The sequence below is a fragment of the Palaemon carinicauda genome, chromosome 7, assembly GCF_036898095.1.
Source record: "Palaemon carinicauda isolate YSFRI2023 chromosome 7, ASM3689809v2, whole genome shotgun sequence".
NCBI lineage: Eukaryota > Metazoa > Arthropoda > Malacostraca > Decapoda > Palaemonidae > Palaemon > Palaemon carinicauda.
In genome coordinates this window covers 161565755-161592298 of record NC_090731.1, presented here as the reverse complement: position 1 = coordinate 161592298, position 26544 = coordinate 161565755, and the positions used below count along the sequence as shown (strand labels likewise).

Here is a 26544-nt window from a genome sequence, read left to right as displayed (position 1 = left end):
AGCAAGTGCAAATATTGCAAATTTTGCACAAGCAAAGCAGCTACGAAATTATGACGAAAGTCACATTATTATTATTATCATTTATTATTATTATTATTATTATTATTATTATTATTATTATTATTAAATGCAAAGCTACAACCCTAGTTTGAAAAGCAGGATGCTATAAGCCCAGGGGCCCCAACAGGGAAAATAGCCTGGTGAGGAAAGGAAACAAGGAAAAATAAAATATTCTAAGAACAGTAAAAACATTGAAATAAATATTTCCTATATAAACTCTCTAAAAACTTTAACAAAACAAGAGGAAGAGAAACTAGATAGAACAGTGTGCCTAAGTGTACCCTCAAGCAAGAAAACTGTAAACCAAGATAGTGGAAGACCATGGTACAGAGGCTATGGCACTATCCAAGACTAGAGAACAATGGTTTGATTTTGAAGTGTCCTTCTCCTAGAAGAACTGCTTACCATAGCTGAAGAGTCTCTTCTACCCTTACCAAGAGGAAAGTAGCCACTGAACAATTAGAGTGCAGTAGTTAACCCCTTTGGTAAAGAAGAATTGTTTGGCAATCTCAGTGTTGTCAGATGTAAGAGGACATAGGAGAATCTGTAAAGAATAGGCCAGACTATTCGGTGTCTGTGTAGGCAAAGAGAAAGAACCGTAACCAGAGAGAAAGATCCAATGTAGTACTGTCTGGCCAGTCAAAGGACCCCATGACTCTAGCGGTAGTATCCCAACGGGCGGCTGGTGTCCTGGCCAACCTACTACAGTATTTCATATAGCTACAAATCTTGGAAATTTTGTTTTTTAAAAGAATCTGAAACATTTGAATAGAAAGGCTGTAAGAACAACTTCCATGGAAAGGTCCTTGTAAAATTGATAAGCTGTTAGACAATAACACTTGCATACTCGTATCATCAAATGTATAACTAAAGCAAAAGTGCAATTTGTGCAGTCTAAAAGTCATTTTTTGAGAGAATCAATGCCCTTACAAATGAAAGCAACCAAACGTGTACATATATCGAAAGAACTATTATATCCCAAGCCAGAAATGCAAATTGCTGCGGCAGATGTGGTTACCCAATATTCATCTCGCTCATGAAGACAGGCTCTTAACGAATGACCAGTGCCTGAATGGTAAGATCCTAGACGCTGCACAATTCCTGTTGCCTTAGCAACATTATGCAGAGGTGTTAGACACAACTTTGTTGTCACAAACAGAAAGCGAATTTGTTTCAGTGTTATATTTTTGTGCAGACCCACTTTAATAAAAACAGGAATCATTGGTTCACCTCTTCAACAGTTAGAGAAGGATGAAGTTGCATACAGCATGACCCCAAGGAACTTGACTGAGTCTGCACAAGAGCCGTTGAAAGCACAAAATGCATCTCATGTCAAAGATGGTTGCTTCCAAGTTCATCTTATACCTTGTGATCAGCAGCCAAATGAGACGAACTGTTGGCTTTATGCGATTGCTAATACAGCGAAGTTTTTAGCAGAAGGTGGCACAGTGTAAAAATGACGAGATGAGGCAGCATCTTTTATAGTTTCTAAACAGGTGTGTTGGTTACCGTTTCTGAAGTTGCTTAAGCGCAAAAGAAAAAAAAACTTAAAAGATAACTTACAATTATTATATGAAAGTAATACACGTTTATTTTGGATAATTTTAAGTTTATTCGCGTAAGATTCGTCATTATATATTTATATGGCTTTCCTTCCTCCAGTGCTCAACTATCGCTTGAATGTCCTCGACATTAAAAAGAGAATGACCTTCCATCGACGAGTTGAAATATCATGCGTATTCTACATCCCTGATATATTTGTCTATCATAACTATACAGTACTCTATAAATTAATTACATATACCGTAATACTTTGTGATATGCTGTTTTGACGTGCCCACTCTGCATCGCTATCGATTTTTGTCTAATATATGTACTGAGCAAAATAATGAAAAGAAAGTTTATAGACCCAGAAATAGCCATTCTAATATTGTTTGGGGGATTGCAAATTATATGTGCAATAAAGACTGGGGGAGTGGAAATAATTGAAAGGGATTGTATATTATATTATACATATTATAATAACCAGGGGATCCAAACTATACATATGATAAAGACTGAGGAGTTTATGTTCTACGGGAGTGAATATTCAACGTTACACCGGCTCACTTGAATTATATACAGTGTGAATGTGGGCACGGCAACCATTATAGAATTTTTCATAATGCCTATAGGTTCTTCTTGTTTTTCCACATTGTCTTTACGCTCATTATATACAATGTAATTTTCTTCGTCTACCAATTATCTTTTTCTTTTTAAGGAAGAAATGTATGAGAGGGACTTGCTTGGATAAAAATAAATACTGTACTTTCTAAGAAAAAATCTGCAAAGTTGCTGAAGCATCTTGTGATCCACCAAGACCCGTACTCCAACACACCATTGCTGGCTTTCTAAGAAAAAATCTACAAAGCTGCTGAAGCGTCTCGTGATCCACCAAGACCCGTACTCCAACACACCATTGCTGGCTTTCTAAGAAAAAATCTGCAAAGCTGCTGAAGCGTCTCGTGATCCACCAAGACCCGTACTCCAACACACCATTGCTGGCTTTCTAAGAAAAAATCTGCAAAGCTGCTGAAGCGCCTAGTGATCCACCAAGACCCATACTCCAACACACCATTGCTGACTTTCTAAGAAAAAATCTGCAAAGCTGCTGAAGCGTCTAGTGATCCACCAAGACCCTTACTCCAACACACAATTGCTGGCTTTCTAAGAAAATATCTGCAAAGCTGCTGAAGCGTCTAGTGATCCACCAAGACCCGTACTCCAACACACCATTGCTGGCTTTCTAAGAAAAAATCTGCAAAGCTGCTGAAGCGTCTAGTGATCCACCAAGACCCATACTCCAACACACCATTGCTGACTTTCTAAGAAAAAATCTGCAAAGCTGCTGAAGCGTCTAGTGATCCACCAAGACCCATACTCCAACACACCATTGCTGACTTTCTAAGAAAAAATCTGCAAAGCTGCTGAAGCGTCTCGTGATCCACCAAGACCCATACTCCAACACACCATTGCTGGCTTTCTGGCTTTCTAAGAAAATATCTGCAAAGCTGCTGAAGCGTCTCGTGATCCACCAAGACGCATACTCCAACACACCATTGCTGGTCTACCAGATGAAGTGGCGGTAAAGATCGGTTCTGGAGAGAAATTGAAGCATACCATATCTAGGAGGAGAAGAGGTAAAGGTGATTACCCTCCACCTCCTCAGTGGGCTGATTCCTTTATTATACCGGAATCCCTGTGCTCTACTTTCACTGGTGGTAATTTCATTCTCTATGACAGTGGTTTAGGTGATGAGAATAGAGTTATTATTTTTAGCCCTAAAGAAAATCTTACATGGTTGAAATAGAATCCTCACTGGTTAGCTGATGGGACATTTAAAACAGCTCCATCTATATGTCAGCGAAGAAAATGTTAGAAAGAACGCTAATTAAAATGATGACTTTCACAGCTTTTCTTCCTACATATGTCATAAAAGGCTTTAAAGACATACGTAATTTGGAAAATTATGATGAATGCCTCAACCCTGGTTTTGATTATTTTGAAGATAACCATCTTGGGCGTCCAATGACAAACAACCGGAGAAGAAGACCTAGATTTGTGTTATCTTGGTGGAATGTTTTTAACAGGGTTCAAATGGATCTCCCTAGCACAAATAACTCCGTGGAGGGGTGGCAGTCTGTCTGGCAGTTTGGCTCTTAACAGAGGCTTTAAGAAAGGAAGAGAGCCTACAAAGGACTAAATAATTTGGGATAATTTCCGGAGAACCGAGACGTAAGGAAAGAAAATACGTTGTCATGGAAAGAAGAATTCAAAGCATAATCGATTCTATAGACGACTTAGACATTACTGTTTATCTGAGACAACTTGCCTACAATATTAAATTTTGAATAAAAACTTCCAAAGTATTTTCCTATATTTTCTACTTATTATAGTATTGTATTTTTTTGAAAACTTCACAAATTTTTATTTTCATATTTTTATTAAAAAAAAATTCTATTTTACAAACAGTATTTTTAAAAAGTTTTATTTTATTGAGATTTCTATTAGAAAAATTTACCTTTTTAAAAAGCATGTTTTTAATAAGTAAAAAAATTATCTTTTAGTTATTTTTATATTTCCATGGTAAACTTTGTAAATGTTTATTAGGTACATTTTAATGAAAAAAAATTTATGAAAAAATTTAATATTTTTTATCTTTCACCTTACCTTATAGTTCTTAATATATTTCCATATTTATCTTTCACCTAAACTTTAGTTATTATTATATTTCTATGATAAACTTTGTAAATGTTTATTATAAACTTTTAAATAGAAAAAAAGTATAAAAAGTAGAGTTCACTCAAATTGACGCTAAAAATGACATAGCTCAATTTGCATTACTGTATATTTAACAGGCCGAAGTTCGGCCAGTACAACATCCCTCAATAGGTATTGTTCAAGATGACATGATTAAGACTTCGCCCAAACGACTGGGCACGCTTTCTAAGACAACGTTAAGAAAGCAACTGAAATTTAAATCGAATACAATTTGTTATATAGTTTCAATTAAAATAAAGTTTATCTTTTAGCAAAGAATCGCTTAACTTTAAATACCCAGTTGACTATTTTGAACAAACAATCGTTTACTGTAATGTACAGTATGTGATTAAAGTTCTGTTTGTTTATTAGGTGGGGTTGAAAATTGTTGGGGTGAAAAAAATAGTGGGGAGAAATTTTCTTGCGGTGGAAATTTTGTTGGGTGGAATTTTCGTGGGAGTTTTAGGAGTGGAATTTACATGGCTGGAATTTAGGTCTCACATGGAACCCTTAATGTAGCCTATATGAAGTCTTGTCTTCTTTTGGGAATCTGTATGTGTGAACGTCACTAGCCATATATTCTTTAGATTCCCATGGGAGAGGGGTAAGAGCACCACCGTTCATCATAACGTAAACTACCAAGAAGTAGTGACTGAAGAATATCGGCAATATTCTTCCACAAGTAGCATTCGGTGCCCCCCCCCCCCCCATTTATTTTGATGCACCTGAAGGCATCTTCTTGTCATCTCACTGTAAATTTTGTGGTAAATTGTTAGTTTTTACGTTACTCTGTGCAGTGTTTGTTTTTACATCAGAATGTATAATTTTCAATTACTGCTGTGAGAGAATATCCTAATATAGGTACCAATAACATATCCTTAGTGTGAATATGGGTAGTCTCCTTTGTTTAAGTTAATACCTTACATTTGTATCCTTTGTGTAGAGAAATATGACATACTAGCTAGGTTTTCTGTCAAAAAAAAGACATCAACAGAAAGAAAGGTCTTCTTCTGCTGGTTTTAATGGTAAAGCTGATGACTGAATTTAGGCTTTCAGACATCATTTAGTTTCTTTGCTTTGTCTGCTCCACTGGTGAGGCTAAAGATGTCCTGCATATATTTGTCATAAAGTATTGGTGTTTGGTGGTTACTGAAGGGCCTGACTAACATAGCAGTCAAGTACATATTATTAGAGGAAACATCAAAGGAATGTCCCATTGCCAAAGATCTACCAAAGAAAGTATACCTTTGTGTTATAGGAAGGATGTTCTCCCTTCGTAACCACTATTTGCATATCCTTCAATAGTCTCCTGAACTAGAACCATAACAAACGGTCTATCTGCATCCAGATATTTGCTTTCTTTTACATATTCAGTGGTTTAAAAAAAGGTCAATGAATTCAACAGATTTCAGAATGTAGTGATGATCCCTAAGATTTTGTTTAGGAACTGACTGGATCTTCGTTTATTTGCAAATGAATCTTCACAAAGGCACTTTTTCTCTTGATTCAGTCACTGCTGCCTCACTAAAGTTTCCTTTTCTTGTGGATGCCGTATCTTCAACACATCCATCCAGACTGACCATATACTAACACAGGAAAATGCTATTAAAAATAGGCCTTTCTGGTTGAATCTTGATGCACATTTGAAAGTTTCACTGTTGTTTCATGTCCTTCATGCGTGACAGCTGTGTATGCCATCGATATCAGCGAGATTTTGACAGTTGCAGTTACCATTGATTCATTATACTGTAGAAAAAATTATTAGAAAGAAAAATTATGTGTAACGTGCAAAAGTCAAGAAGACTGCATAGAATTTCAGACATAATTGTAACTATTTACAATAAACTGTCAGTACAATATCCTCCAGACATCAGATAACCTTTGGAAAAACAATGCCAGTGGGTTATTACCAAATGCACCCTTCCGTAGAATTTTGCAGACTTCAAACATGTCAACCATGAGATCAAAGGAATCGGTGATCAGTGCAGTTTACATATTTAGGTTATGGTGAAGATGATCCCACAAATTGGTAGCTGAAGTTGATTTTCATTATTGGAACAGTAATTGTGCCTATATCAAATATCCCATTCTATTTTCAACCTAGAGAACTTAAACTCACGAGAGTGGAATACCATGGTACAAAGGCTATGGTACTACCCAAGACTAAAAAATAGCGATTTGATTTTGTAATGTAACCGAGTTCCTTTTATAGCCCCGGCATGAATAAATATTGGAAACAGGAGGTTGGAGCTTAATCAGGAAAATAAACCTTTCATTATCTTGAAAGAAGATATTCTCTGGTAAAGTGAAAGAAAAATAAATGTAAAGGAGGAGGATACCTAGGAAAACTGAGAGGAACACAAAGAATAAAATGCAGAAAATAGAATTGGGGCTAAGGTAGCTTATTGGAAATATAATTTTCCCAGTCTTTAAGTCGGTAGTTCGATCCTCACTCAAGCCCAATAATTTTCTAGTACTATCTCAACTTTAGTGTATTTGTCAGCTAGGGATGGTGGCAGGTTGGGGGAAGCCTACTGTGTAGGTCTACCTCTTGAGTCATTAGCAGTTATTTCCTGGACCTACTGTATCTTGGGTGGAGAGAAACATGGTTACTGATCACATATATATATGGTCAGTTCTTTGGACATTCTCTCATCCCTTCCTTCTTACTCTTTAGAAGTAATCTTTAAAGAATGTGGGCCATATGGCATAGCACTTGGACCAATCCACTTTGAGGTGGGACTGGAGGAAAACCATACGAATGCACTGATGTAAAAGTTTTGAGTTTGATAGAAAGATGGAAGAAATAAAGCAGGAATGGAGGTAAAGTAGAACAATTAAATGACTTATCTTTATTATAAACTCCTCATTGTAAAAAGGGTTCTTGCTGACATATCCAACCAGGTGATGAGGTCAGATTATTTCTATATGTCAGTGACTGCCATGTTATTGTAATAGCCCCATTTATATTAGGAAAAAGACTATTGGGGGGGGGATTTAATGGCTAAGCTGTAAGCCATTGTTCTTGCATGCCTGCGATTTTCATAAATAAAAATTTTCATTTAATATAACTGCCGTAAGTTTCTCTATTATTTCTCGAACAGAGAACTCTACAAAGAAGGTCACGTTAAAGTTTAAAGAATATGTCAACACTAGTTAAATGTTAATGTAAAAAACAGAACTAACCACTTTCCAAATTTTGAAACCTTTTAGTGGTTAGTGCACCATATGTGATGTACTATAGGCCTTACTAAAAGGTCTTTGCAGCATTCCTTTGGTTCCTATTTCCACTTGCTTTAAATCCCTCCGCTTTGCATCCATTCTTGCTTCTTTTCTTTCATTTTGCTGTCCAACCTTTAACATTCACTTCAGTATAACTGCAGGGTTTCTTCCCCATTGCATTTTGGTGCTAAATGGCCTCACATGTCTCAGTGCCTCGCTATGGTCAAAATCTATAAATTCAATCCAAGGATAACAAAAATCTTTCAACAATATCCCTTTTATTTAGCAAAACGAGGAACCATTCATAAAAATCATTATCATTCACAAAAAAAAATATATATAAGCTACAGGGTATCTACATCGTATCAAATAATCTATCCTCTTGATCTGTTGTGCAAGCATTATAATTTTCTTTACATTTACACCAACTTAAGTTCCCATATCTATTTCACATAATAATTACTAGATCAGTGCAGATTCTAAGCTGTAAAAGGTAATGAAGCCATGATCACAATTTGGCTTAAAGATATAAATATATTATTGATTCAAAAACATCTGAATCATAAAATGAAAATTAAATTTTACTATATGCCCCATTTTCTTCCACAAAAACTGTTGGACAACAAAAGCTACCTTCACCTTTTAAAATAAAATTTCTTCATATAAACAACTACACTTGACTTCAAAGTTTATAAAATATACTGCTACCTGATGGGCACAAAAGTAATAATATATACACACTGAAGAACGCAAGCGATAACTTTACTTAGACGAGTAATCAAAAGGTTATTTCCTCCATCTTCATGTTGTAATAGATCACCCACTTTACGTTATCTTAAGCACAAATATAGCTGGGTTACCTAAAGTCACAAGTAAACAATATTCAGCATTAAAATCCTTTTTATATCACCTCTAGCAACTGACACATTTGAGCACAATTAAGGCACACTAGGGAGTTGTCTATGATCTTAAACAGATCTCGACTAGTACAGTACCAAACAATAAATCAAGGAAAGTACCTTCCAAATAAAAAAAAAAAAGGAGTTTTCATAGTAAAGCTTCTCCCAAGGCTTCTGGAGTGTGCACTTAGTGATATTTAGAATGAAACATAAAACTGTTTTAAAATATAAAACTAGAAAGCACCAATAAGCCCTAAAGGAACTAAAGAAAATTTTCCTTACAAAAGCACCTAAAAACCATTGTACATAAAGAAAATTGCATAATTTTATTTCTTTTAACAACAACATCCACCAAAAGAATAATGGAGCAAAATTATTAAAATATATGATAAATTTTGACATTTTTCTTTCATAGTTATATGAATATTTCTGGCAGGGGCCTTGACTCTTGGTACATTACAGCTATGCTGTACTGTGCAAATACCAAATCCTCCAAAAACCTATCTAGCACAACAATAATGACAAGTCATAACTGCTTAGTAATGTGCTTTCTCATTAATCTTCAATATTCAGCATGTAAGTACTGCTCACTCAAAAAAAAAAAAAAAACTGAAAACAGACTGCCCTAACACTAATGTTAATCAAGATAGCCCTATCATTGTAATGGTAATCAAAATAACCATACATTTTATAAGTGACGTATACACCTATAGCATTCCTAGTCTTAATGGAAGGAACTAGATGCCTATGATTTCAATCAAATAATTTCAGTGTGCATAAATTATGCATTTCACAGTGGTCCAACTGTTGGAGCATAACAGTTTCAACTATAAAAAATCATAGATTTGAAACAACCAAAAAAATTATACATTTAAAACAACCAAATTACATCATTGTACTTTTAAAGCATACCTTAGGTAATGAACAAGGTAACATGATCTGACAACACATTTTAAAATAGTTCAGTCTCTAGACAAAAGTAATTCAGTACTCTTGGACCTTTTTAAATGGTTCCCAAAGTTTTAAAAAGTTTTCAATAACTGTACTGCTAACAGTGGTCTATTTTTTTTCTTCAAAGCATATGAGGGTATTCTAAATATAAATGTGGAAGCACAGGTAAATATCTAAACTAGGAATGGAAAGGTCTATAAAAAGCCTATCTACATATTCTATTTTTGAAAATTATGTGGTTCTGAGTTTGGTTACATAGCAAGAAGGTCTCAGTTTTATTCCATTCTCCAGTTGTCTTGATTAAAATGAAACACACAAGCAGACTATCAAATAAAATATCCCAGGCTAAGCACGGGGACTCGATTTACATTTTTCAAATATTTGAAATGAAGGATTCAAGACTGGTGTTCATTCCCAAAGACCAGAAGATTCCTTGGCATGAAGGCAATCCAGTTTCTTAAAAGAGAAGGAAGTATGTACCTTAAAGTCACCTATCTGGATTTAAATTCTTCCAAAAAGATTATTATGAAAGTATCTATAAAAGATCTGTTAACAGTCCTTCAGCCCAATACAAACCCCTTTATGTTGCTGATGGCCAATCACCAATCAAATTCCTTAATGTTGTTCATCATGACTTACTAGGTTACCATATTTTTAAACAACATTTTTTTGTATCAATTAGTGAAGATGATATGGTGACCTTCAACACATTTCTATTAGCTTGGAGGTACTATATATTTTCTGAAGACCCTCCTGTTTTGGCACTATGATTTGATAACTTTCAATAAAATTCTAGTAAAAATAAATTAATAAAAGTGAATATAAAAATATGAAATAAAAAAAATTCTTGGTATCTGAACAGGTATATACGGTACACAAATAAACAGATCAATATCAATATGGTTATTACCATAATGCAGGTAATAACAAAATTAGGTTTAACCTAAATCACACAATTTTAGTAAGAAGTTTGGCTGTAATAGTATTAAATGAGGAGCTGCTTCAGATCTATCTAACTCTTCAAAAGAATTAAAATCCAATTAAGAGATAAAAGTAGGTTTTCTCCAATAAGTTAGCTGATTAGAGTGCAATATGAAATATTATTCTTGACATTTTCTTTGGTGTTTTTTTAATACAATGCTAAAATTACATTAAAATGTAAATTACTGGTAACAAAATACTGTGCACTTATTGTGACTAGAATATTAAAGATTTTTCAAAAAATGACAAAACTACACAAATAAGTGTTCTTAGAATTGAAATATTACTGATATAGATTTGCAAACACTTATGTTAGGAAATAAAGACTAAGCAAAACCTGGAATGACAGTAAATGGGAGCCATTTCTTGTCTAAACATAAACAATGAATGATACAAAAGACAACTCTTAATTTTTATGCAAATCACTGGCCATGGCATGTTTAATAAATATGTGTGCCTGCTGATTTCTGGGTTATAAAATAACATTTAAATACCACCTCAATAATGTAACAAAACAAATATATCATAAATACCACATTCTGTGTCTTATGCTAGTACAGTTTACCAAAAAACTAGGTGTTGTTCATTTCTAAAATACAAAATAAAAACTTTGATCGAATTTATACACTGTAAACAACAGTACTAATGTACGTGTAATTATTGGTACCCTTTTAACCTCATAAGCAATGATATACTGTACTGTACATTGTTATTAAGATATGAGCATTTCCATATATTTAACAAATTAAAGTCAAAAGTCCTTATTAGTGAAACACACAATCATTATCCTGGGTATCACGATGCATTTGCAAACATTGTGGTAGTTTACTGTATATTATCTTCAATATGTCTTTGAGGCACAAAAAGAACTTAACATGTAAAAAAAAATTACAATGGAGATAAAGATTTTTTCTCATGATCTGTTAATTCAGGATGCCAGACATCTACAATTAACACCAATCTTTTAGTTGTCCCATTATGCCAAACCTCATGCTCCCAGCTGTCATCAAAAATGAAAATTTTGCCTTCCTCCCAATTTACCATCTGATCAGCAACACGCATCTGCACACCTGAAGGTATCACAAGACCCAAGTGGGCCCTTAAACGGCAATTAGTGGGACCAGTGTGAGCATAAACGTGGGTGCCAGGATCCATCACACTGAATTTTACCTGAAAGAAATTTACAGTAATAATTAATTTGAAAATCTGAAAAACTTCAGAGAAACTCATGAAGATAAACATACTATTCTGTTCCAAAAGGACATGTTCTCATACAAGATGAATGGAATGGCAGGAGACAAATATAATTAATCTCGCTTATTTATCTCCTTCAAAACACTGGTTATTGGACATCTTATTGCTAGTTTAAATGTGTAAAGCCCAGTCCTAATTTACATATTACTTTGTTGGTGGCGGCTAGCAGTAAAAATGCCCAACTTGTTCTGATTAAATTATAAGATTCATAAGTGCATCCCAAAACGTCATATAGGTAACTTTAAAGTATAGTATTTCTAAAGAAATAGAAGAATATATTTGAAAAAGAAAAGGTTACAAATCTTTGTACTTTTCTCCATGTTTGAGTGTCCTTGCTGTTGGCTATCAACTGGATAAGCCTCATTTCTTTGCTAGTATTACATATTTATAGAGCACTAACAAAAATAACTTAGATGTAAGAATTAAAACGTAAAGACATGCACAAATGTCCGGAACAGTCATTTGCCTGGAAAAAATGGTACCTAAGGAGAATTATAAGCTGAGGCGCACGAAGGGGTGCTTCTGTTCTTAGCGGTATGTGGGTGCTTATCACATGAGAGTGTGAGTGAACACGCATACTGTATAAGCCTCTCCAAGAGAGTCAATGTTCTGGTTCATTTACGCTTCTAGGTAAACATTGGCTATTAGATAAGCACGCATGGACCAAAGTGTTCAAGTGAGTATTGCAAACAAAAGTAATCATGACTGTCTTCATTTCAAAAATAGTTGTTCTTCTGAAGAATGTAAATGCTCTGTAGCCCGTGTGTGTCGGGACTGAGCATCATTTGAGAATTATCTTTCCCACTGTGTGCACAGGAATACATATCAAATTCACATACCAATTCCTCTTCCAAGAAGTGGGAGGGCCCTGGGGTATGTGCATGAGACTGAGAATCCGCTTCATCGGAAAGGAGAGAGCACACTAAGATTTGCATGTGTGAATGAGCATCAACCTCATAATAACGTTTATCTTTCAAGTAATGGATGCGATTTAGAGCTTGTGTGCGCACGCCTTAGTGCGAGATTGATCAACCTTAAGCGTTAGCTCTTTTTCAGGAGTCTAATTAAGCTCTGGGGTGCACATGCAAAAATGAGATCTACAAAAGTTAGCTCTATAGAATGCTCAGAAGCTTGTGCACATGCCTTAGAGTACATGCCAGGATTAGGAACTGCTTCAAGATCTTCAGAGACGTAAGAGTGCTCTGGGACGTGAGGGTGTGCACAGGGGTTGCTCTGGGACGTGAGGGTGTGCACAGGGGTGAGGAAAAATCTGCACTTTGCTTGTAAAAATATTTTTTTACGGTACTTTCATGAAATGTAATAATTAGGTTAATAATAATAAAAGTGTGCCTTAGCACACATGCAAGAAAGAGATTTAGTCTTATCAGAGAACTCTTCTATTGAAGAGCGAGTGCAATCTGTGGCATACGAGAATCTTCATTACTTTCTGAAGATTTGTCTCTACCTTGGCACAACTCTGGTGATCCAGCAGGAAGGGATGCAAGTATGCTTTTTGCAGTGAACTGGTGTCTGTTCCCATCAGGAAATGATGGCACCCTTCTCACGCTTGTGCGAGAATGGGAGGCCAATGGATGGGCAGGAGAAGCACTTACATTTTTACCTTTATGAGGCAGGTACCAACCAAACACTACTTCCAAAGATCGAAATGACCATGGGAGGTGAATTGGGACGCAACCAGCTTTTCTCTTTCCCAGTTGTCATCATTTCAGCAGGTGCTGAAACTAAAGACCTGTCCTCAACTGCATCTACAGTAGTCTGGGCCAGGCTGGAGGGAGTCATGTCATGCATTGCTTCTGTCACAATGGAAGTGGCAGCAATGGGAGACTGGGAAGTCCTTGTAAGGACTTGCCAAAGTTTTTCCATGGACAGAACACCCTCCAAGCCTAAAGAAAGTCACAGCATTGTTAGAGTCGAGGACTCGTTACTGTCAGGCTCACTATGGGGAAAACAGCTGGATTTACCTGATCCACTGGGAGGATCTGGTAAAATGACCTCACAGTCCACTAGCAGAAACGAAAGATATGGGTTGTTCTGCTTCTTTACAGCTTTGCAAATGGGGGGAGGGAAAGACAGAGAAGGCTAGAGTGGTAGAATACAGGAAGATGAAAGAAGAGAACTAGCGGATTTCTTTGGCCTTGAGGAATAGCCCAAATAGGAAAAATTCATGCTTTGCTAACTTCTTCCATGTCTTGCCATATTCTACCTACTGCAATGACCAATCATACATACTTTACAGGGGGAAGAATGCAAGCATTTAGGCCCCTTACAAGGACATACAGAATTGGAGTAAATGTTACTCCTGTACATGAGTGTCGCACTCACAGCCAGTAATCCCAGGACAGAACCTCATGCCCGTACGTTTCTCCATTCGCGAACAGCACACACACTCCGTAAATATAAGAAGATTAAATCAGCCAAGTTAGGGAAGACCAAAAGTACGTCTGTACTGTTCAGTAGCTTTAGTCAAAGTGGCTTACTGGGATTCCCCGCCACCAATTACTGACGCCTTGTTATAATTTTTAACAGCCAGGTTTCCAGCTTTGCTAAAATCATACTCCTATTAAAGAACGAGGGTTTGGACCTGTGTAGGAACAACTGATCTTACGAAGGATTTGGATAAAAAGAATATAAACTTAATAAGAAAGACTCGGATGAACAAGATTTAAAAAAAAATAAGGACTTAAACTCAACAGAACAGAGATTTTTTTTCTGTAGCACATGGCACCTAATACTAGTTGCATCCTTCAACCACATCAACATTTATTCTAGGAGAGAACCAGCCAGCCTTTGCACAGTACATGATCTCTTTTTTGTTAGAGGCTGGCTGGTTGGATCCAAATAAAGGATGTCTACTGAATCCTGAAAAGCTAAACATATTTGGATAAAACCTCTGACAGTGAAGACTCGGACTGGTTTAGAAAGAAGTAACGTGGGAAAGGCAAGACTCAGATTGGTTTAGAAAGAACTAACGTGGGAAAGGCAGCTAATACTTTTGCAAGGAAATTATTTTTTTCTACTAATCTTTCAAAGTCTATAACACCATAGACATGTACAACCTAATCTAAAATAGGCTAAATTAAGTAATTTATGTTAGGAAAAAGCTTTGTATCAAGGAATTAAAAAGAAAATTAGTACTGTAATAGGTCATCTGCAAATTTAAAAGTGCTGCAAATTTAAAAGTGGTGCAATTTTAAGTAAAAACATGAAAACTAAATATCCAAATATAGTAGCATAAGAGATTTTTCATACCTGGCCCCTCTTACATCCTGCAGCTGGTGTAAACTCATCAATCAATGAACATGTTACTTTTGCTTTGACACAGTTTGCTGTAATTTTACGTCCTCGGCTGTACATTTCATATTGCTTCCAGTCTCCTTTTGAACGGAGATTTTCTGATTCTGGTCTGAAACCATCTTGAGGTGGCTCTGCTAACAATGCAACAGCTTCATCTCTTATTGCTTGCCAATTAGCTTCAAGTTTCCTGTTATGAATAAAGGTATACAGGATTAGTTATTAATTCTAGCAACCACGAAGTACATTCAGTTGTCTAAATAAATATAAATAGAGACTAGTAATGTAACTTAAAAAAAATATTTTACTTGTCTAACACATTCCAACTTAAATTTTCCGTAATGTTGCCAAATTGATGCCTTATTCTCTTCCTAAACTCACTTTTCTCATGCAAAAATTTTTTTGGTCAAAATTAAAATTTTGATTATAAAATTTGCTATTTCAATACTCGCCTGAGATCATATTTATTTTCTCTCGAAGCTTTGTTTATATCAACGTTTACTGCCCCCCCCCCAAAAAAAAAAATTTCCTAGTTTCTTTCCTTCCAAGACTTAGACCTCTAATGTAATAATGAGACAATTTAGCGGGTAATGGGAATAACAAGCTTGGGCACGCCATAGTTTTTTGTCTTTTCAGTTGAAACTATTCTCCATTTTATAAATTTTTATTTTTCATGAACCTTCCCTGATGTTCATATTGCTGACTCCCACACACTGAGGCAGGTGGGTTGCCAGTGAAGGAAAGAGATGTCATTTATAGTATTAAAATAATAATTAATAACCTAAACTCATCTTCAGTAATAATTAATAACCTAAACTCATCTTCAGTTTACAGTAGTCTCTTTAGGGTTAGCTGTTTTATTACATCCACTTTGGTTACATTTAATATAGTCGCCCTTCTATGAATCGAAGAGTAAGGAAAGAAGGACAAAGCTAAACCTTCCCCTAACTATCAAGTAGTAGGCCATAACTTTCCCGGATTACAAAGGAGTTGAAACCCACAGTTTACCAAGACAACAGATGGAAAAAGGTAAAAGCATATTAATCAAACCTCATTTGTCTTCAAATTAAGAGAGAAATTTGGATGAGGCTATTCACTAAAGTTAAAAAGACCCTGATAACTAACCCCTTCCCATAACTAGCTTGAGGGCCCTCTAGTAACTGTCCATGGTAGGAGGATCTCAATTCTTTAAGATTATTTACAGTACACAGGTTCCTATTCAAAAAAATAAAAAAAAAAGTGGAGCAAGAAATTGTCCATTGTAGAAATACATGTATCGTATCATTACTCTTTTGATAATGGTTCCAAAAAGACAATAAAGTCAAAAGTGTCACTGACAACTATTTAAGGAAAAACTGTTTCTTTTCATTTATTAAAGGGGAGCATCCACTGTGTGTGTGGACATATAAACTTTCAGATATCGAAAATTGAGATATTACTTCTATCTATGGCCAAACATGTCAAGGAGTTTCTGGCAATAATTCTTATGTATAAAGAAGATATAATGATTTTTAAATGGTTAAGTCATCCTAACTGCGTTGTCTGCTAAAGCAGACTATGTAGGTTTGTCTTGCGCATTGATTTTGCATATATACACCAATTTTTTAATATTTTTTCGATATCTTCATACGTCTGGCAAACATATATCTTTAAGTCACCCACGTGGTAATGGAACACAGAAGTGTGTATACGTGCCAGTTTTACATTGTTTACACTTCAAATGGTTTTGTTTATTTTCCAAAGATTGGGTACTTGATTAACTTTCCATAATTCCCAAAAACAAAAGAAGATCTTTAGCTGCCAGAAGGAGAAATGTGATAGTGGCATCTCAATTTAGATGGGCAAAAAAGCGTAAAGTAGACGAGAGTGATGGTAAGTCTGTGAGTCTGGCAGCAGTGAAGTGATGATGGTGACGGGAGATCAGTACCCCTAATGGGGAGGGGGGGGGCACATGCTTGTGGTAATTTGTAGAAATTGTATCAGATAAGAAAGTTAGTTGTTCTTCAAATAATTTAGACTAGTTCTAAATGTATCGATAATATTTGCTAATGAAAGCTATAATGTTTTGCTTTCCTTCATACTCTTATCGATTCTCATAGAAAAACTTTGAATGTCGATATCTCAAAACTATACTTATTGACCTTCAAAACTATTTTTCTCCGCTATTTATCAACCAATTTCAAATCCAAATACATCGTTGTAAAGAGGAATAAATCTATAATACCTTATAAGGAGAAATATTTTTAAGGTTTATTTTCCATGTTTAATATTTCAAACTTTTAAAATTATAAATATATAAATATTTATTTAGAAAAAATACCAAAAATATGATATTTTGATTATAAAATAAATTTTTGAATATACTTACCCGGTGAATATATAATAGCTGACGTCTCCGACGGCTCGACAGATTCCAAAAACTCGCGAGCGATCGCCGTGAAGGTTGCGGGTGTGACCACCAGCGCCGACTATCGGCCAGATACCGCATATACTTGTCAACATCTCCAGTTCTTCTCAGTCCCCTAGGTCTCTATCGGGGAGGAAGGGAGGGCCTTTAATTTATATATTCACCGGGTAAGTATACTGTATTCAAAAATTTATTTTATAATCAAAATATCATTTTTAAATATTAAACTTAGCCGGTGAATATATATTAGCTGATTCACACCCATGGTGGTGGGTAGAGACCAGTATTAATACAATAAAGGCGTATATGCTCAAGAGTTTTTGACAACTATTCAAAAAACAGACTTAAGTATAGGTACCTGGTAAGGAAGCAGACTCTGATTATTACTCTGCCTCATTAGTCCGCTATCCTCACGAAGCCCAGCGATCCTCTTAGGATGCTGAAAGACTCCCAGGAGCTGCTATATCCAGGGTGAACACCCCTATAACAGGACCTCATCAATACCCTTAATCTGGGCGCTCTCAAGAAACAATACTTTGACCACCCGCCAAATCAAAAAGATTGCAAAAGACTTCTTAGTCTCCCGTACAACCCAAAATAAGATTAAAAATTTCAAGAGTAGATTAAAAGGATATTGGGATTAAGGGAATGTAGTGGTAGAGCCTTCACCCACTACTGCACTCGCTGCTACGAATGGTCCCAGTGTGTAGCAGTCCTCATAAAGAGTCTGGACATCTTTCAAGTAATATGAAGCGAAAACCGACTTGCCTCTCCAAAAGGTCGCGTCCATAATACTTTTAATGGGTCTATTTTGCTTAAACGCTACAGAAGTTGCTATCGCTCTAACTTCATGAGCCTTGACTTCAAGTAAATTATGATCCTTCTCACTTAATTGAGAGTGTGCCTCCCGAATCAAAAGTCTAATAAAATAGGACCACGCATTCTTAGACATGGGCAAAGAGGGCTTTTTAACGGAGCACCATAAAGCCTCTGAACAACCTCGTCGCGGTTTAGTTCTGGATAAACAAAATTTAAGAGCTCTAACGGGGCACAGCACTCTTTCAACTTCATTCCCCACAATCTCAGAAAGACTGGGGATTTCAAATGATTTAGGCCAAGGACGAGACGGAAGTTCATTCTTGGCCAAAAAAACCAAGTTGAAGAGCGCATACTGCTTTATTAGCGGAGAAGCCGATGTTCTTGCTAAAAGCATGTATCTCACTAACCCTTTTAGCCGAAGCCAAGCTCACCAAAAAAAAGTGTCTTGAGGGTAAGATCCTTCAGGGAGGCTGAATTTAATGGTTCAAACCTGTCTGACATAAGGAACTGTAGGACCACGTCCAAGTTCCAAGCAGGAGTCGAAATATGACGCTCCTTGGAAGTCTCGAAAGACTTAAGCAGGTCTTGGAGATCTTTGTTATTAGAAAGATCCAAACCCTTATGCCTGAAAACAGAAGCTAACATGCTTCTGTAGCCTTTAATGGTGGATGCAGAGAGGGAGCGACCGTTTCTCAGATAAGGCAGAAAATCTGGAATCTGCGCTACAGAGGCACTTGGAAGAGGAAATAGAGGAGGACTTGCACCAGTCTCTAAATACCTCCCATTTCGACTGATAGATCCTGATGGTAGAGGATCTTCTAGCCCTCGCGATCGCTCTAGCTGCCTCCTTCGAAAACCCTCGAGCTCAAGAGAGTCTTTCGATAGTCTGAAGGCAGTTAGACGAAGCGTGGGGAGGCTTTGATGAAATCTCTACGTGAGGCTGTCGCAAGAGATCCATCCGTAACGGCAGACTTCTTGGAACGTCTACCAGCCATAGAAGTACCTCTGTGAACCACTCTCTCGCGGGCCAGAGTGGAGCAACCAATGTCAACCTGGTCCCTTCGTGAGAGGTGAACTTCTGCAGCACCTTGTTTAGGATCTTGAAAGGTGGAAAGGCATAAACGTCCAGGTGAGACCAGTCCAGCAGGAAAGCGTCTATGTGGGCTGCCTCTGGATCTGGAACTGGAAAGCAGTAAGTCGAGAGCCTCTTTGTCAGTGAAGTCGCAAAAAGATCTATGGTGGGTTGACCCCATGTCATCCATAGCTTCTCACACAGTCTTATGCAACGTCCACTCCATGGAGATGACTTGTCCTCTTCTGCTGAGGCAGTCCGCCAAGACATTCATTTTTCCTTGCACAAATCTCGCCAAAGGAGAGATGTTACTTGCCTTAAATGGAGTTCCTTCTGATCCGTGGATTAAAGACCCGAGCATTCCAGACTGTCCAGTGGAGCTCCCTAACCCAAATCCGATGCATCTGAATACAACACATGGTTTGGGTTCTTGATCGCAAGAGAAAGACCTTCTCGAAGTCTGATGTTGCTGTCCCACCAAGTCAGACATGTCTAGACTGAGTTGGAGATTGGGAAAGAGATACTCTCTAAGCCCTTCTCCTTGTTCCAATGGTTTAGGTGAAATTGGAGAGGGCATAGGTTGAGTCTCCCCAGAGAGATAAACTACTCCAGCGATGAAAGAGTTCCCACGAGGCTAGTTCAAACTCTTACAGAGCAACTGTTTTTCTCTTGCAAGTGAAGGACTTTTAACAGAGCTTGTTCCATTCTTGTGGGAGACGAAAAGGCCCGAAAAATCAGACACTGTATCTCCATTCCCAAATAAAGAATAGTCTGGGATGGGGTATTGTAAGTTACGACTTCTCTACGTTCACTATGAGACCTAGCTCCTTGGTTAGGTCTAATGTCCATTAGAGGCTCTCCAGACAGCGATATAATGACGACGCCCTGATTAGCCAGTCGTCAAAATAAAGGGAGGCTCTGAATCCTCAAAAAATGTAGAAAGCATGCTACATTTTGCAAGGGCCTTGTAAAAACAAGAGGAGCAGGAATGAGGCCGAAGTACAGTGCTCGAAATTGGTACATTACTTTCCCGTCCACAAACCTCAGATGTTGTTGAAAGTTTGGATGAATCGGGATGTGGAAGTATGCATCCTGAAGGTCGAGAGAGACCATCCAGTCGCCTTCCCTTACTGCTGTCAAGACAGATTTGGTAGTCTTCATCGTGAAGTTTGTCTTGACAATGAACACATTGAGCGCACTTACATCTTAAGTACTCCTGCAGTGAACGTGGCTGCCAGATCATTGGAGCCATCCCTGATAGCCTTGTCCATGCATGACATAATTGTACAGCAATACATTGACAGCTGGAGAGACCTTCTTACTTAAGGCTCCCAGGGACCAATCCAACAAATAAAAACTTCAAACGCTCGAAAAAACTCCTAACAGGAGATGGTCTAGCTCTGAAGCCGACCATAAAATCTTGGAGCGTCTCATGGCTAGACGACGAGGAGAGTCCACAAGGCTTAAGAAGTCTCCCTGGGCAGAGGCAGGTACTCCCAAGCCGAGAACTTCTCCTCGAGCTTCTCCTGCCCGAGCGAGAAGCTAATTAAGAAGGAGGAAAAGCAAAAGCAGACTTTCCAAAACTTCTCCTGGATTCCAACCAGTCTCCCAGTAAGAGCATGGCTCTCTTGGAAGAACAAGAGAGAACTGACTTCGTAAAAGTAGGCGTCGAAGAAAGTCTAGGACAAAATTTCACTAAAGAAATTCATAATTAAAATACAAGGGATTCTTGGACCACCCTAGGTTACTCCTCTTCTGAATGACTCCCCAAAGGTACATTAGTTGAAAGGGGGTCATCAACTTCTTCAGAAGGCACATCATCTGATAAATCTAAAGTCTTGCGAGAAGGAGATTTATATTCAGAATGACGTGAAGGAAAAGCCTGACAGGCTACATCCACTTGTATATGAACAGAAGTTAAAGTTGGAGGGTCGATGTCACGTTGTGACAGCAAAGAATGTTATTCTACTACACGTCGTGACAGAAGTAACTGACGTTCAAACGTCCCGTAGTAACAGCGGTGACTGCTGTTCAATGCTATATCGTGACTACGATGACTGACCCTCGACGTCACGTCATGTCTACAGTGTCCACCGCTCAACGTCACGTTCTGCATCTCAACGTCACGCTGTGACTGCGGTGGCTGACGTTCAAAGCGATCAAAGTTACATCGAGATTTATGCTCCGCATCTCGCTTAACAGCAAAGCTGTCACTAGAGATAACGACAGCGTGGTGTAACAAAGCTCGTCTAGAAGGTTGAAGACCCGAATCACGTATCCCAGAACCGTGACATATAAAAAGCAAAGGATCCTATCGCACAGGAACAGGATCGAAAGCCTCTATTGAAGAAGAAAGCTTTAACAGCATATCTAACTTTGGATCAACCTGTGACTGCAGTGGCTGACGTTCAAACGTCACGTAGTAAACAGCAGTGACTGCTGATCGATGCTATATCGAGACTACGGTGACTGACACTCGACGTCACGTTGTGTCCACGGCGTCCACTGCTCAACGTCACGTCGAGTCTGTGGCAGAAACGTCTGTACATGAATGTCATCGCTATGAACGGGACTCTTATTATGACTACAGCTAGGACGTTGAACTTGTTCTGAAGGAACTAATAAACGTTTCAACCGTCTCGAAACTATACGCCCAGGCTTTTAAAGAGACGAATCATCGGAAGATGAGGAGAAACTTCGTCTCTCCTGTCTTATGGCAAGGACGTGCTTGCCGAGCAACGTCTGATACCTTTGAGGGAAACGTCTGTTCGTTGGTTTACACTCCTCACTCCCTTAGGTCCTACGACATTCCTTCTCCCTGGTGCAGGGGAGCCTGAAAGAGGTCTCGGACTAGGCAAGTGACAAGCACGAACAAACGAACCCTCCGCAACACAGAACATGTTTTTTTTTTTTTTTTTTTTTTTTTTGCACTTCACTGATATTGTATTTTTCAATAATTTCACATTAGACATGAATAAAACTGATTTCTACCTGAAGCACGCAATTCTCCCTTACATCAAAAGGTTAGAATTGCGAAATGAGTCGTATAATGTAAGCACATTAGTACAAAATGAAACACACATGCAAAAATCAATAAACATATACATATATATCGAATAAAACGGAAATATATAAAGTTAAAAAGATCAGTGACTGGGGAGGAGACTAAACACTAGTTCACTAAGGACTACGTTTTCAATCTCTCACCGTACAGTGCCTTGGGACGAGAATAAAAACTAAAACGTTTTATCCTCTCTCCCCGTACAGAGACTTGGGACGAGAGTAAAAAACTGAATCGAGAACAACGTTACTCGCTCCCAAACTCCTTGTACAGAGACTTGGGACGAGAATAAAGATCGGATCGTTCTCTCTTTCTCTCTCTCTCTCTCTTGTCACACACAAGAGAATGGCCCACTCACCCTTCGTCAATAACGGGTTATTTGACCAAAGGAAAAAACTGAAAGGACTAAGAAATTGAAAATTAACAAGTTCCTTTAAATTAGTATCTAAAACACTTCAGTTTGAAAGAAGAATGAACACAACGTCAAAATCGATTTACTCTTTCTGCAAAGTGAAACCGTGATTCTCTCTTTCTCTATCGTAACGATAGAGCGCAAACTGCGTAGCATAAATAAACCAAACGTTAGTTCATCTTTGAAAAAAACAGCACGAAGACTATTCAAAGAATATATTTCTTAAAATATTTTCTAAAAAATATTCATCTCATCACTCTTACAGAGCAACTGATTTAAACTTAACAAAAATAAAAGTTGAATGGGCTCAACGTTGTTTAACTTCGTTTTCCAAGTTAGGACCGCCTACAAGGAATAGGTAAAGGCCGCATATAAACAAAACATAAAATTTATCTTGATGTTTAGTATAAATGGAAAGCTAATCGAAGAGGCCTAATAAAGGCGGGTGAGATATAAAATATAAAATATATAGAGGTAAATCTATAAATATCAACAATAATTTATAAAGTGATAAAATAATTACTAAAAGCCTTACACACACTTCCGTACACTGAGGGAAGGGTCGGCCATCTTTTCCCTATGGAAAAACCAGAGATTAAAAAAAAAAAAAAAGCAAGGGCAAAACACTTTTCCTCTCCTTTCAAAAGCATTTCTTTTGAAGATAGTATTGAATAATCCAACACGGCGAAAGCAATAAAACCAAAACCAAGTACTTCACCAATTCGGTAGAAAACTCGAGGTCATAAAGCGAGCGGAACCAACTTGTCGACAAGACCGACAGAGAAGAACTGGAGATGTTGACAAGTATATGCGGTATCTGGCCGATAGTCGGCGCTGGTGGTCACACCCGCAACCTTCACGGCGATCGCGCGAGTTTTTGGAATCTGTCGAGCCGTCGGAGACGTCAGCTATTATATATTCACCGGCTAAGTTTAATATTTAAAAATGGAAAATTTTTACTGGCATTTAGTTTATATTGTAATAAACACAATTCGTGGAAATTATTAGTTAATTCTATGCAGTACTTTTTGATAAAAATTGAATTATTTTTTTTTTTTGTTTAATAGAGCTTTTCTTCATTTAAAAAAAATAACTGTCCAAATTCAATGAAACTCCCATAGATTTATCTTTGCACTAGTAGGTATAACACAGGCAAATTAGATTCCTCCAGTGATAAATAACGGTTTTGGGTTCAATGGTGGATGACCCCCTTAATAAACTATTGTACAACCAAAGTTTGCTGAATGTTGAGAATAATAGGGAGGCAGATATAATTGCTGTTACAGGTGTTTAGGTGCCAGAGATGGGAGATGAGAATGAGAGAGAGATTACAATAGATGAAGTGAGTAGAGCACTAGATGAAACGAGAGTAGGAAAAGCGTCTGGTATGGATGGTGTGAGAGCTGAGATGTTGAAAGAAGGGGGTGTGAACGTACTTGAATGGTTGGTGAGATTGTTTAATATGTGTTTTATGTTGTCAATGGTACCAGTAGATTGGGTTTGTGCATGTATTGTACCACTATATAAGGGTAAGGGAGATGTGCATGAGTGTTGTAATTCAAGAGGTATTAGTTTGTTAAGCGTAGTTGGAAAAGTGTATGGTAGAGTAATGATTAATAGGATCAAGGATAAAACAGAGAATGCAATCTTAGAAGTACAGGGTGGTTTTAGAAGAGGTAGGGGTTGTATGAATCAGATTATTACAGTAAGGCAGATATGCGAGAAATATTTAGCAAAAGGTAAGGAGGTGTATGTTGCGTTTATGAATCTGGAGAAAACGTATGATAGAATTGATAGGGAAGCAATGTGGAATGTGATGAGGTTATATGGAGTTGGTGGAAGGTTGTTGCAAGCAGTGAAAAGTTTCTACAAAGGTAGTAAAGCATGTGTTAGGATAGGAAATGAAGTGAGTGATTGGTTTCCGGTGAGAGTGGGGCTGAGACAGGGATGTGTGATGTCGCCGTGGTTGTTTAACTTGTATGTTGATGGAGTGGTGAGAGAGGTGAATGCTCGAGTGCTCCACATGGGCTTGGACAGAGTCTTTTTTTCTTTTTGTAAATCTTTTAATGTAAATATTTTTGTCCAATAAACATTATTATTATTATTATTATTAAAACTGGTAGACGAGAATGACCATGAATGGGAGGTAAATCAGTTGTTGTTAGCGGATGATACTGTACTGGTTGCAGACACAGAAGAGAAGCTTGGCCGATTAGTGACAGAATTTGGAAGTGTGTGTGAGAGAAGGAAGTCGAGAGTTAATGTGGGTAAGAGTAAGGTTATGAGATGCACGAGAAGGGAAGGTGGTGCAAGGTTGAATGTCATGTTGAATGGAGAGTTACTTGAGGAGGTGGATCAGTTTAAGTACTTGGGGTCTGTTGTTGCAGCAAATGGTGGAGTGGAAGCAGATGTAAGTCAGAGAGTGAATGAAGGTTGCAAAGTGTTGGGGGCAGTTAAGGGAGTAGTAAAAAATAGAGGGTTGGGCATGAATGTAAAGAGAGTTCTATATGAGAAAGTGATTGTACCAACTGTGATGTATGGATCGGAGTTGTGGGGAATGAAAGTGATGGAGAGACAGAAATTGAATGTTTGAGATGAAGTGTCTAAGGAGTATGGCTGGTGTATCTCGAGTAGATAGGGTTAGGAACGAAAGTGGTGAGAGTGAGAACAGGTGTAAGAAATGAGTTAGCAGCTAGAGTGGATATGAATGTGTTGAAGTGGTTTGGCCATGTTGAGAGAATGGAAAATGGCTGTCTGCTAATGAAAGTGATGAATGCAAGAGTTGATGGGAGAAGTACAAGAGGAAGGCCAAGGTTTGGGTGGATGGATGGAGTGAAGGAAGCTCTGGGTGATAGAAGGATAGATGTGAGAGGCAAGAGAGCATGCTAGAAATAGGAATGAATGGCGAGCGATTGTGACGCAGTTCCGGTAGGCCCTGCTGCTGCCTCCGATGCCTTAGATGACCGCGGAGGTAGCAGTAGGGGATTCAGCATTATGAAGCTTCATCTGTGGTGGATAATGTGGGAGGGTGGGCTGTGGCACCCTAGCAGTACCAGCTGAACTCGGTTGAGTCCCTTGTTAGGCTGGGAGGAACGTAGAGAGTAGAGGTCCCCTTTTTTTGTTTTTGTTTCATTTGTTGATGTCGGCTACCCCCCAAAATTGGGGGAAGTGCCTTGGTATATGTGTGTACAACCAGTATTCAGTATCCAAAATCATTACCACAAAAATATTATATAAGTCTGTACATCTACAGCAGTACCCACCCACATAATTTTTTATAATAATGAATGCCCACTGACCTGAAGAACTCTGTATATGTAGTTTGTTCCACAGTCCAAGTGGGCTGTGACTTTAGTCTATCAACGTTGTATAAAGAACGTTGGTATCTGTTGAGGAAAAGGCCCTTTTCAACAGCTTCTTCATATACCTGTAATGGAAAAGAAATAAATTTTAGTATAAAATACTACAGGCAAGAAAAATGTGTTTAGGGAACAGCAAACATTCCCCCAAAAATAAGTTATCTTCAATAATACTGTTCAGACTGTGATGGTCCTAGAAATTGGTGTTCTAAATTCAATTTACGTATGGTACTTTCAATTCATCAGGCTTTCCAATAAATATTATAACAATATTAGCTTCCACTCTTCCTTTTATTAACTTTCATGTACTGTATTCCATATAAACTATGGTATATCATCATCTACGCTTATTGACGCAAAGGGCCTCGGTTAGATTTCGCCCGTCGTCTCTATCTTGAGCTTTTAATTCAATACTTCTCCATTCATCATCTCCAAC

At 37.6% G+C, this 26544-nt stretch overlaps 1 protein-coding gene and 1 long non-coding RNA gene across 8 annotated transcripts in view; one reads left to right on the top strand and one right to left on the bottom strand.

Moving 5' to 3' along the window:
• Positions 1–2408, top strand: part of LOC137643705 (uncharacterized) — an 8631-nt gene extending 6223 nt beyond the window's left edge. The window contains exon 2 of the long non-coding RNA XR_011045053.1: positions 2321–2408. This is a non-coding gene — a long non-coding RNA (uncharacterized lncRNA). The remainder of the gene's footprint in view (positions 1–2320) is intronic.
• An 8405-nt stretch (positions 2409–10813) lies between these two features.
• The window catches only part of LOC137644115 (aspartyl/asparaginyl beta-hydroxylase-like), a 104808-nt gene continuing 89077 nt past the window's right edge, over positions 10814–26544 (bottom strand). For all 7 annotated transcript variants that reach the window (XM_068377078.1, XM_068377079.1, XM_068377080.1 and 4 more), the window contains 3 exons: positions 26049–26176; positions 14937–15168; positions 10814–11582 (listed from right to left, as the gene is read on the bottom strand). In XM_068377078.1, the coding sequence (XP_068233179.1) occupies positions 11301–11582; positions 14937–15168; positions 26049–26176 (642 nt within the window). In that variant the 3' untranslated portion in view covers positions 10814–11300. The remainder of the gene's footprint in view (positions 11583–14936; positions 15169–26048; positions 26177–26544) is intronic.